Source organism: Cherax quadricarinatus, chromosome 63 (genome assembly GCF_038502225.1).
Source record: "Cherax quadricarinatus isolate ZL_2023a chromosome 63, ASM3850222v1, whole genome shotgun sequence".
Taxonomy (NCBI): domain Eukaryota; kingdom Metazoa; phylum Arthropoda; class Malacostraca; order Decapoda; family Parastacidae; genus Cherax; species Cherax quadricarinatus.
The window spans coordinates 22,503,862-22,517,985 of NC_091354.1; the positions used below are offsets into that span (position 1 = coordinate 22,503,862).

General features: G+C 41.6%; 1 protein-coding gene across 1 annotated transcript in view; it reads left to right on the forward strand.

Moving 5' to 3' along the window:
- LOC128698274 (uncharacterized) overlaps nt 1-14,124 on the forward strand; it is a 930,221-nt gene that overhangs the window by 669,838 nt on the left and 246,259 nt on the right. Inside the window, exon 5 of the mRNA XM_070098682.1 lies at nt 2,304-2,387. Within this exon, the coding sequence (XP_069954783.1) occupies nt 2,304-2,387 (84 nt within the window). The remainder of the gene's footprint in view (nt 1-2,303; nt 2,388-14,124) is intronic.

The window sequence follows — 14,124 nt, forward strand, 5'->3', positions numbered from 1 at the left end:
AACTGGCTGCCAAATGATATATATAAATATTAATAAGAATTTCCTCTTCTAAATAAATAATGCTGATAAATGCTCAGCTCAAGAAGACTTAAATACTTTAAGCAACACTATAATTGTATTCTGAAGTGATTTCTTCCATACTGAGAGCAACATTTTATGTACACTGATGGATATTTTTCTCATTACATACATAAAGTTTGATTAATGATACAAGTTCAACACCTGAGTATCCTTATGTTGACATTTTGAAGACTACTGGCTTTATCAGTACAGTTCAGAGGTACATATGGAAGAATGTTGTTGATGAGGTAATCATTCCCTCAACCTTACAAAATTATGAACAGAAGGCATTAGATGATGCGGTAATCAGTCCCTCAGCCTGGACGCAGGGTAGTCAGTACCAAGTCTTGATGAATCAGATTCACCAAGACTAAATTACTAAATATCTGCTAACATCCTAAGGGACTGATTTCATTTCATACTGTTTTCCGAACAGAATTTAGCCCTGTATGATCCTTTCGGGTTTAGCACCTAACTTGATTGTATTATATTTTATTTATTTTTATTTTATTAACACATTGGCCGTTTCCCACCAAGGCAGGGTGGCCCCAAAAAGAAAAACTCATCATTCACTCCATTACTGTCTTGAAAGAGGCATACCTACACTACAGTTATAAAACTGCAACATTAACACCCCTCCTTCAGAGTGCAGACACTGTACTTCCCATCTCCAGGACTCAAGTCCGGCTTCCGATTTCCCTGAACCCCTTCATAAATGTTCCCTTGCTCACACTCCATTTGTCTCCATTCACTCCTATCAAAAACACTCACGCATGCTTGCTGGAAGTTCAAGGCCCTCGCACACAAAACCATTACCCCCGCCCTCCAACTTTTCCTAGGCCTACCCCTACCCTGCCTTCCCTCCACTACATATTTATAAACTCTCGAAGTCATTCTATTTTGTTCCAGCGTCTGTACATGTCCGAAACACCTCGATAACCCCTCCTCAACCCTCTAGATAATAGTTTTGGTATTTCTGCACCTCCTACTAATTTCCAAACTACGAATTCTCTGCATTATATTCACACCACACATTGTCCTCAGGCACAGCATCTCCACTGCCTCCAGCCTTCTCCCTGTTGCAACATTCACCACCCATGCTTCATACCCATATAAGAGTGTTGGTATAGCTATACTCTCATACATTTCCACGGTTGAATGGCTGATTACCTCACCATCAACATTCTTGTAGATCTCTGTATTGTATTGATAAATTCAGTAGTTGGTGATACGTCTACAAAATAAAGATACCCATGAGTTACATGTGTTTAATTTATCAAATTGTCAGTAATGGTAAACATTGACCTAATGACACTTAAAGTTTATTTTAATCCCTTATTTAGGGATTAAGGAATTCTTATTTACTGGTATAGAGATGATATAAATAGCATGCTGAAAATTTCCAGCCAAGACAGAACTCGCAGCAATGGTTTCAAGTTGGAAAAATTCAGATTCAGAAAGGATATAGGAAAGCACTGGTTTGGTAATAGAGTTGTGGATGAGTGGAACAAACTCCCGAGTACAGTTATTCAGGCTAAAACGTTGTATAGTTTTAAATATAGGTTAGATAAATACATGAGTGGGTGTGAGTTGGACCTGACTAGCTTGTGCTGCTGGGTCTGGTGCAGTGCTCCATCCTTGAGTGGAGATGATCAGACTGGGTGGATCATTGGGCTAATCCGGGGGGGACGACATGGACCTGCTCCGCATGGGTCAGATATACAACTTTAATGACCCTTTGAGTGTAGTTGCAAGCTACATGAACAAACCAACCAGCGAGACGGGAGATCATCATTCTCACTGCAACTTTCAACTAAGAATACGACTAGCAGGAATTTACTAATACCAAGCAACCTATTTATTGTTAGATGAACAGGGCAGCAGATGTAACCAGGATCATTACAGGAAAGTTGTGATGCTTATGCTTCCTTAATCACTGATGACGACCCTCCCACCGAAGTCCTGTGGCTCGGTTGGTAGCACACTAAGCTCACATTGATTCCATCCCCAGGTGAAAAAAACTGGGCAAGTTTCCTCACACCTGTTGCCCCTATTCATCTAGCAGTAAGTAGGTACCTGGGTGTTAGCCACCTATTGTAGGTCACATCCTTATGGTGATAGTATACCGTATAGATGGGCTTTGTAATGGGCTCAGGATAACATTTTTTACACTGTAAAATTTGTGTGTAAAAAAATGGAGTACGTGTAGCGGAGCTGACTTGTGATGCATGTTTCTCACACAGGCACGGAGGGAGTACGTATCGCCGTACAGAGACGACCCCTACGCTGAGCCCACGGGAGTCACCCTTCATATGCCTGCCAGCCAGGTACGTTCATCCTTTCAACCTCAGTCTCGTACCCCCACCCTCTCACCAGTATTATAAAAATTCCGGACCTTATGATCACTCTCCCATCCGTATGATCGCCTACCCATCTTTATGATAACCTTCCCATCCGTATGAACACCCTCCCATCTTTATGATAAGCATTCCATCCGTATGATCACTCTCCCATCTTTATGATAACCATCCCATCCGTGTAATCACCCTCCCATCTTTATGATACCCTTCCCATCAGTATGACCACCCTCCCATCTTTATAATACCCTTCCCATCCGCATGATCACTCTCCCATCTTCATGATAACCTTCCCATCCGTATGATCACCCTCCCATCTTTATGATAACCTTCCCATCCGTATGATCACCCTCCCATCTTTATGATAACCTTCCCATCCGTATGATCACCCTCCCATCCTCATGCTCATCCTTCACTTGCCACGTTCAGTTCTTGCAGCAATATTCTTCAAGCGCAACACAAACGTTCATACTCCAACCTGCACTACTATAAGACCACACACACGTGCACGCCTACACTCATACACTTGACCGCTTACGCATACACACTAGCTCGCTCACACTTACACACTAGCTCGCTCACACTTACACACTAGCTCGCTCACACTAACACACATGCACGTTGCCAGGCAGTGTGATTTGCCACTGGTATCATCAGGTTTCTCAGATGAAGATTTTCTTGGCCACAAAAGGTTAGCTCTTAAGTTTCAGTGTTCGCTGATGATATAAAACTAATGAGGAGAATGCAAACTTAACAGAATAGATAGATAGATAGACATGAAAGTTAGGAATGGAGAGAGTCTACTACATACAGACTAAAATTATCGCTCAAGGACAAAGATCTTGGAGTGAACATTACACTCAACTTGTCATTAGAGGTATACCTGCAGCATACCTGAACCATTCTTCTACATTCCTGGAGTATACCTGGAGAGAATTTCGGGGATCAACACTCGCGGCCCGGTTCGTGACCAGGCCTCATGGTGGATCAGGGTCTGCTCAATCAGGTTGTTATTGCTGGCCGCATGTAAGCCGATGTACGAATGACAGCCCTGCTGATCAGGTACTGACTTTAAGTGTCTGTCCAGTGCCTTCTTGAGGCAATTGAACAGTCATGGACCACTGACACTTATTGTGTTGTTTCTCAGTGTACTCGTGGCGCCCCTGCTTTTTATTGGGGGAATGTTGCATCTCCTGCCGAGTCTTTTGCTTTCGTAGGGAGTGATTGTCGTGTGCAAATTTGGTACTAATCTCTACGATTTTCCAAGTGTATATTACCATGTATCTTTCTCGACTGCGTTCCAGGAAATACAGATTAGAGGACTTCAATCGTTCCCAGTAATTTGGGTGCTTTATCATGCTTATGTATGCCGTGAAGGTTCTCTGTGCATTCTCCAGATCAGCAATTTCGCCTGTCTTGAAGGGGGTCGTTAGAATACGGCAATATTCCAGCCTAGAAAGAACAAATGATTTGAAGAGAATCATCATAGGCTTGGCGTCCTTAGTTTTGAAGGCTCTCATTATCTATCCCATTATTTTTCTAGCAGATTTTTTTTAGATGTTGATGTAGTCTTTGAAAGTGAATCCCTCTGAAATTATCACTCTCATGTCATTCACATTAGTTTCTCGCTCTGTGTGGTTTGCATTTGTTTTATACTTTGATACAGTTTAAATTTCCTCAAGTTTTCCATATCGGAGTAATTGAAATTTCTCTTCACTAAACTTTATATTGTTTTCCGTGCCCACGTAAATATTTGGTTGATGTCCGCTTAAAGTCTTGCAGTGTCTTCGATGGATGACAGTGTCGTGTAAATTCGGGTGTTCTCCGCAAAGGAAGACACGATGCTGTGGGTTACATCTCTATGTTAGAGATGAAGATGAAGAACAGGATGGGAGCGAATACTGGTGCAGAGATTTTTATATGGGACGTAGTGCTTTCGGTCTGTAGTTCTTTGCAATTGCTTTACTGCCACCTTTATGGAGTGGGGTTATGTCTGTTATTTTTACTGACTGTGGGATGACCCGTGTCCATGCTTCTTACTCCATAGAACGCTAAAGGTTCTTGACAGGGGCTTCTTGCATTTCTTAATGAACACGGAGTTCCTCTAATCTGGGCCTGAGATAGAGTGCATGGCCATGTTACTTATTGGCTTTTCAAAGTCTTGTGGTGTTAAGATAATATCAGAGATTTTATAATTGACCGAATTTTGATTCTCGCACTCTCGCTAAACACTAAGTCCTATTGGGACTTAAATATATCACTCATTTCTTTGCTGTCATCTGTGTAAGTCCCACCTTGTCTAAATACCGGAGGTAGTTTTTGCCTTAGATCTGCCATAAGAAAAGAAGTATTTTTGGTTTCTTTCACTTTTATTTATAGCTTTAAGTTCTTCCTGAGATTCCTATCTCCTGTAAGATTCCTTAAGCCTAATTTCGATATTTGCTATTTATCTGATCAGTGCCAGATATACTGGCGCCTCTCAGCAGCTCTGTGATTCTTCACCTTCGCCTGTATAGGGAGCATCTCTCTTTCTAGTTTACATCTTAACTTTCTTTTTCTAAAAGGAGTGTGCCTTGAGCATACCTCAAGTGCCACAGAGTTAATTCTTTTTAGGCAAAGGTTAGGATCTATTTTTGTTATTGAAGTTGAATTTGGTGAAGGCGCCCTAAAATCTGTTCTCATTTTGCTGATCGAGAGCCCTGCACATACAAGTCTGTATCTCTTTTGTTTTGTAATTTGAGAGTATTGTCTTTGATAAAGTTATATTCCGTATCAGGTCATCATTCTTAGTGAAGATAAGATCCAGTGAATTTTCTAGTCGTGTTGGCTCTATTATTTGCTGATTTAAGGTGAATTTTGTGCAGAGATTTAATTGCTCGTGTGTGTGAATTTTCCTTTGAGCTACCTTCTGGGGTGATCTCTGTTTTTATAAAATTATTTGTAACATTCCTCCATTTTAGGTGTCTCAAGTTGAAAACCCCCATTAGTAAAGATGTTTGGGGCAGGAGTTGGGAGACTTTCCAGACAGAAGTCAGTTGTCAAAAGCTGTTCCTAGAATTGATAGGAAGTTGCATCCGGAGGCTTGTATACAGCCACAATAACATGGACGAAAAGAATTTTTTTTTTTAATTCTCAGGGTTGCAATATTGCTAAATAGAAACAACTAGAGGAGGAAGTGCAAGAGGTAAACTCAATACACAGTTTCAAGAGTAGTTGTGATAAGAGACCACGAAACCAAGAGCCAATAATGCTGTGGGTTAAAAGGCAAGGCCAGGAGCTGAAACTAGATTATAGCAAACGCAACGCATTCAATACGAAATGCTTCAGCTATACAATACGCTTCTCCAGACGAATACAGTTGCGACGGAAAGTGAAGACAGTAAAGACAGTGAAGTAAAGATAATACGCTCTGTCTATCAGTCTTGAAGAAGCAGTAAGTCCATCAGTAGTGAAGAAGAAGTGTGCAGGTGATCAGTCTATCTGTCTTAAAACAGTATTGAGGTGACGAGTCTAGATAAACATCCAGCTGGGAGGGCTTGACTGATGAGTTGATACTGAATACACTTATCATTGTGATGCAACTTAATGAATATTCATTCACTAGCACGCCCACACTCATACACTGGCACGCCCACACTCATACACTGGCACGCCCACACTCATACACTGGCACGCCCACACTCATACACTAGCACGCCCACACTCATACACTGGCACGCCCATATTCACACACTAGAACGCCCACACTCATACACTAGCATGCCCACACACTACCAAGTCCACACTCATACACTAGCACGCCTACAATCATACACCAACACGCCCACACTCATACACTAACACGCCCACACACTACCAAGTCCAAACTCATACACTAACACGCCCACACACTACCAAGCCCACACTCATACACTAACACGCCCACACACTACCAAGCCCACACTCATACACTAACACGCCCACTCACTACCAAGTCCACACTCATACACTAGCACGCCCACACACTATCAAGTCCCACTCATGCACCAGCACGCCCACGCTCAAACACTAGCACGCCCACACTTACACTACCAAGCCCACACACATACACAAGCACGCCCACACTCATACACTATCACACACACACTCATACAGTAGCACACCCACACTCATACATTACAACGCCCAAACCTATTCAGTACCACGCCCACACTCATTCACTAGCAAGCACACACTCATACACTACCATGCACTCACTCTACACCACTGTGCCCACACTCATACATTACCACACCCACACTCATAATTACTGAGCCCTCACTCGTACACTACCTTGCCCTCACTCATTCACCATTCACTATGATGCCCACACTCATACACTAGCACGCCCACACTCATACACTAGCACGCCCACACTCATACACTAGCACGCCCACACTCATACACTAGCACGCCCACACTCATACACTAGCACGCCCACACTCATACACTAGCACGCCCACACTCATACACTACCACTCCCACACTCATATACTAGCATGTCCACACTCATTTACTGCCATGCCCGCACTCATACACTAGCATGCCCACTCATACACTAGTATGCCCGCACTCATACACTAGCATGCCCACACTCATGCACTAGCATGCCCCCACTCATACACTAGCTTGCCCGCACTCATACACTAGCATGCCCACACTCGTATACTAGCATGCCCCCACTCATACACTAGCATGCCCCCACTCATACACTAGCATGCCCACACTCATACACTAGCATGCCCCCACTCATACACTAGCATACCCCCACTCATACACTAGCATGCCCGCACTCATACACTAGCATGCCCCCACTCATACACTAGCATACCCCCACTCATACACTAGCATGCCCGCACTCATACACTAGCATGCCCACTCATACACTAGCATGCCCCCACTCATACACTAGCATGCCCACACTCATACACTAGCATGCCCCCACTCATACACTAGCATGCCCCCACTCATACACTAGCATGCCCCCACTCATACACTAGCATGCCCCCACTCATACACTAGCATGCCCACTCATACACTAGCATGCCCCCACTCATACACTAGCATGCCCCCACTCATACACTAGCATGCCCCCACTCATACACTAGCATGCCCCCACTCATACACTAGCATGCCCACACTCATACACTAGCATGCCCGCACTCATACACTAGCATGCCCACTCATACACTAGCATGCCCACACTCATACACTAGCATGCCCGCACTCATACACTAGCATGCCCACTCATACACTAGTATGCCCGCACTCATACACTAGCATGCCCACACTCATACACTAGCATGCCCGCACTCATACACTAGCATGCCCACTCATACACTAGCTTGCCCACACTCATACACTAGCATGCCCGCACTCATACACTAGCATGCCCACTCATACACTAGCACGCCCACACTCATACACTAGCATGCCCACACTCATACACTAGCATGCCCGCACTCATACACTAGCATGCCCACTCATACACTAGTATGCCCGCACTCATACACTAGCATGCCCACACTCATACACTAGCATGCCCGCACTCATACACTAGCATGCCCACTCATACACTAGTATGCCCGCACTCATACACTAGCATGCCCGCACTCATACACTAGCATGCCCGCACTCATACACTAGCATGCCCCCACTCATACACTAGCATGCCCACACTCATACACTAGCATGCCCACTCATACACTAGTATGCCCGCACTCATACACTAGCATGCCCACTCATACACTAGCATGCCCACTCATACACTAGTATGCCCGCACTCATACACTAGCATGCCCACACTCATACACTAGCATGCCCACACTCATACACTAGCATGCCCACTCATAAACTAGTATGCCCGCACTCATACACTAGCATGCCTACACTCATACACTAGCATGCCCACACTCATATACTAGCATGCCCACTCATACACTAGTATGCCCGCACTCATACACTACCACGCCTACACTCATGTACTAGCATGCCCACACTCATACACTGCCATGCCTACACTCATACACTAGCATGCCCACACTCATACACTACCACGCCTACACTCATACACTAGCATCCCCACACTCATACACTACCACGCCTACACTCATGTACTAGCACGCCCACATTCATGCACTGCCATGCCCACAGTCATACACTAGCATGCCCTCACTCATACACTGCCACGCCCACACTCGTATACTAGCATGCCCACACTCATACAATGCCACGCCCACACTCATATACTAGCACTTTCACATATACTTCCCCGCCTGTGTTCCGAGACTCTCACTTCTGTCCATCCTCCTTGTCTCACCTGCCTTCCCACACTCACACTTGCGTGCCCATACTTACATGCCAGCACTGATAAATTTACTGTTTCTCATTCACACATTCACTCTCTCTCTCTCTCTCACACACACACACACACACACATATATACATATATATATATATATATATATATATATATATATATATATATATATATATATATATATATATATATATATATATATATATATATATATATATATATATATATATATATATATATATATATATATATATATCGTGCCGAATAGGCAGAACTTGCGATCTTGGCTTAAATAGCAACGCTCATCTTGCCATATAGGACAAGTGAAAATTTGTGTATGCAATAATTTCGCCAAAATCATTCTGAACGTAACGAAAAAAATATATTTCACTGTGTTTGTTTAGTATTAAATTATTGTAAACAAATCTAAAATATATTTAGTTGGGTTAGGCTAAAATAAATTGTTCTTGTTATAATAAGGTTAGGTAAGTTTTCTAAGATTCTTTTGGTGCAAAATTAAAAATTTTTTACATTAACATTAATGAAAAAAATATAACTTTAAACGTATAAGAGAAAATTTCAGAAAGGACTTAATTTTAAATGAGTTCTTGCTAATTGACCAGTTTTACATATTCGGCACGACATATATATATATATATGTATATGTCGTGCCGAATATGTAAAACTGGTCAATTAGCAAGAACTCACTGAAAATTAAGTCCTTCCTAAAATTTTCTCTTATGTGTTTAAAGATATATTTTTTTCATTAATGTTGATGTAAAAATTTATAATTTTGCACCAAAAGGAACTTAGAAAACTTACCTAACCTTATTATAACAAGCGCAATTTATTTTAGCCTAACCCAACTAAATACATTTTAGATTTGTTTACAATAATTTAATACTAAACAAACACAGTGAAATATATTTTTTTCGTTAGGTTAAGAATGATTTTGGCGAAATTATTGCATACACAAATTTTCACTTGTCCTATATGGCAAGATGGGAGTTGCTATTTAAGCCAAGATCGCAAGTTCTGCCTATTCGGCACGACATATATATATATATATATATATATATATATATATATATATATATATATATATATATATATATATATATATATATATATATATACACACACAGGGCCAGGAGCTGAGTCTGGACCCCTGTAACCACAATTTGGTGAGCACACACACATTCACTTGCACGCCTATTCTCATTCACGGGCACGCTAACACTCATACTTAGAAGCCAACAGTTACACACTTGGATTCCCACTCACACATACACATGTACGCCCACGCACATGCACGCCTACACTTGCACATCCACACAGGTGTGCACGTCCCCCTCACAGACTTCCACACTCACAAACATGTCTGCACGCCCTCATTCCCTCTCCTGTTGCCCACAAACTGCTTCTTACCCAAACCTCAATTTTTTTCATGCTACTTATAAAGACCAGTAAATATTTATCGTTGTTATTTTCTATATATTTATGAAGGATTCCTAAAATATTTAACGTGTGTCGAGAAACCGAGAAGAACAACATGGCGGCTAGAGGATACATAAGAGAGTTCCTCTGATTGTAGACAAATATTGTCTGTCCTTAGAGGACTGGTCGTAGACCGGGCAGCGGGGGCGTTGATCCCCGAAATACTCTCTAGGTATACCCACAGAGAGATGACGTAGACTCTCAAATGACGGGCTCTGTTATCCACCATCAGTTACCTAATCAGTTATATAATCTAAGTGCTATGGTGGGTAAGTGTACGTGAATGATATATTTCCATGTCTAATGGGATCCAAGTAACGTAGTGTCTAATAAAGTGAAGGATGGTCCTAGCTAACACTTGGTCCTAGCTAACACTTGGTCCTAGCTAACACTTGGTCCTAGTTAACACTTCATCAACCTAATTTGAAACTCAACTTGGGCTGTTTCAAAATAGATTGAACAAAATGATTGAATGAGAAAGGATGGAGTGAGCTTTTATTTGTCTAGTCTATTTACTGCCACTCTTTGTCATCTTATTAAGCTCTATCTCATCAGCCGTTTCTTTTTCTCAGCAAAATTTGCTGATAGTCACCCATTCTCTCATTGGTTCTCATTTTTTGTCACTCACCACTCAAACTTTTTTCCTCTACATTTATTCGGTCTTCTCTTTGTCATGTTTATATTGTAAAATCTCCCATTAACTTGTTTATTCTCCCATGCCTCTCCGAACATCATTCTATGAATCATTGTACTCTAGCGGTTCATTATCATATCTTCTTGTCTCTTCATCCTCGTCCTCATTATCTCTACTATCTAGCCCACCTATCTCATTCATTTTCACTCATTTCCCTACTACTGATTTCATTTTCCAATTACTCCCTCTACCTCTTACACTTCTGCTAACATCCACTTCATAATTAACTGACATATCGATTGCTTCTATAAATAGTTGAACACTGAAAATATACCCATAAGCATTTACCGAACTAATATATGGTCTCGCAAATTGCTTATATAGCACTTGAGTCCTGGAGATGGGAAGTACAGTGCCTGCACTCTGAAGGAGGGGTGTTAATGTTGCAGTTTAAAAACTGTAGTGTAAAGCACCCTTCTGGCAAGACAGTGATGGAGTGAATGATGGTGAAAGTTTTTCTTTTTCGGGCCACCCTGCCTTGGTGGGAATTGGCCGGTGTGATAATAAAAAAAATAAAAAATATATATATATATATATATATATATATATATATATATATATATATATATATATATATACATATATATATATATATACATATATATATATATATGTATATATATATATATATATATTTAATCGGTATCGCAAACCAACAACTAACATTTAGTTTCTTTTCATTAGTAAAATTAATAATTAAATCTTTATCATTTATCCAACACTCACGTTCAAACAACTAATCTGTAAAAAAATATTTTTTTCCTCGTCCATTTACTGACATAGAATAAAGTGTTACTAGTACATTGTTCCCGGCATCTTTTTCGTATTCTACCATACTCACTATCCAATAGAAACCCACAGTAACCCATAGTAACAGACAGAAACCCATAGTAACCCACAGTAACCCACAGTAGCCCATAGTAACCCAAAGAAACCTAACCTAACCCACAGTAACCCATAGTAACCCCCATTAATCCATAGTAACACACAGTAACCCATAGAAACACACAGAAACCCATAGTAACCCACAGTAAACCAAAGTAACCCACAGTAAGCCACAATAACCCATAGTAACCCATATTAACTCTTAGAAACCCACAGTAACCCAAAGTAACCCACAGTAACCCACAGTAAGCCACAGTAACCCATAGTAACCCAGAGCAACCCTCAGTAATCCCCAGTAACCCATAGTAACCCACAGTAACCCATAATAACTGATAGTAACTCATACCAACCCACAGTAACCGATAGTAACCCACAGTAAACCACAGTAACCCACAGTAACCCAAAATAACCCACAGTACTCCACAGTAACCCAAAGTTACCCACAGTAACCCATAGTAACCCACAGCAACCCACAGTAACCCATCGTAACCCAGAGTAACCCACAGTAACCCACAGTAACCAACAGTAACCCACAGTAACCTATCGTAACCAACAGTAACCCATAGTAAAACAAAGTAACCCATATTAAGCCACAGTAACCCATAGTAACCCAAAATAACCCACAGTAACCCATAGTAACCGACGGTAACCTATCGTAACCCACCATAACCCAGAACAACCCACAGTAACCCATAGTAAACCATATTATCCCACAGTAACCCATAATAACCCACAGTAACCCACAGTAACCCATAGTAACCCAGAGCAACCCTCAGTAATCCCCAGTAACCCATAGTAACCCACAGTAACCTATAATAACAGAGAGTAACACTTAGAAACACACAGTATCCCATAGTAACCCACAGTAACCTACATTAACCCACAATAACCCACAGTAACCCACAATAACCCACAGTACTCCACAGTACCCATAGTAACCCACAGTAACCCAGAGTAACCCACAGAAACCAACAGTAACAAACAGTAACCTATCGTAACGCACAGTAACCCACAGAAACCCATAGTAAAACAAAGTAACACACAGTAACCCACAGTAACCCACAGTGACCCATAGTAACCCACAATAACCCACAGTAACCCATAGTAACCGACGGTAACCTATCGAAACCCACCATGACCCAGAGCAACCCACAGTAACCCACAGTAACCCATAGTAAGCCACAGTAACCCATAGTAACACACAGTAACAGACAGGAACCCACAGTAACCCACAGTAACCCATTGTAACCCACAGCAACCCTCAGTAACCCACAGAAACCCATAATAACCCACAGAAACCCACATAACCCACAGTAACCCACAGTAACCCACACTAACCCATAGTAACCCACAGTAACCCACAGTAACCCACAGTAACCCATAGTATCCCATAGTAACCCATAGTGACCCACGTGTGTCGAGAAACCGAGAAGAACATCGCTGCTAGAGGATACATGAGAGAGTTCCTCTGATTGTAGACAAATATTGTCGGTCCTTAGAGGACTGGTCGTAGACCGGGCCACGGGGGCGTTGATCCCAGAATTACTCTCTAGGTATACCCACAGAGGGATGACGTAGACTCTCAAATGACGGGATCTGTTATCCACCATCAGTTACCTAATCAGTTATATAATCCAAGTGCTATGGTGGGTAAGTGTACGTGAATGATATATTTCCATGTCTAATGGGATCCAAGTAACGTAGTGTCTAATAAAGTGTAGGATGGTCCTAGCTAACACTTGCTCCTAGCTAACACTTGTTCCTATCTAAGTCTTGGTCCTAGCTAACACTTGGTCCTAGCTAACACTTGGTTCTAGCTAACACTTGGTCCTAGCTAACACTTGGTCCTAGTTAACACTTCATCAACCTAATTTGAAACACAACTTGGGTTGTTTCAAAATAGATTGAACAAAATAATTGAATGAGAAAGGATGGAGCTTTTATTTGTCTAGTCCATTTACTGCCACTCTTTGTCAGCTTATTAAGCTCTCTCTCATCAGCCGTTTCTTATTCTCAGGAAAATTTGCTGATAGTCACCCATTCTCTCATTGGTTCTCATTTTTTGTCACTCACCACTCAAACTTTTTTCCTCTACATTTATTCGGTCTTCTCTTTGTCATGTTTATATTGTAAAATCTCCCATTAACTTGTTTATTCTCCCATGCCTCTCCCATCATCATCCCATGAATCATTGTATTCTAGCGGTACATTATCATATCTTCTTGTCTCTTCATCCTCGTCCTGATTATCTCTACTATCTAGCCCACCTATCTTATTCATTTTCACTCATTTCC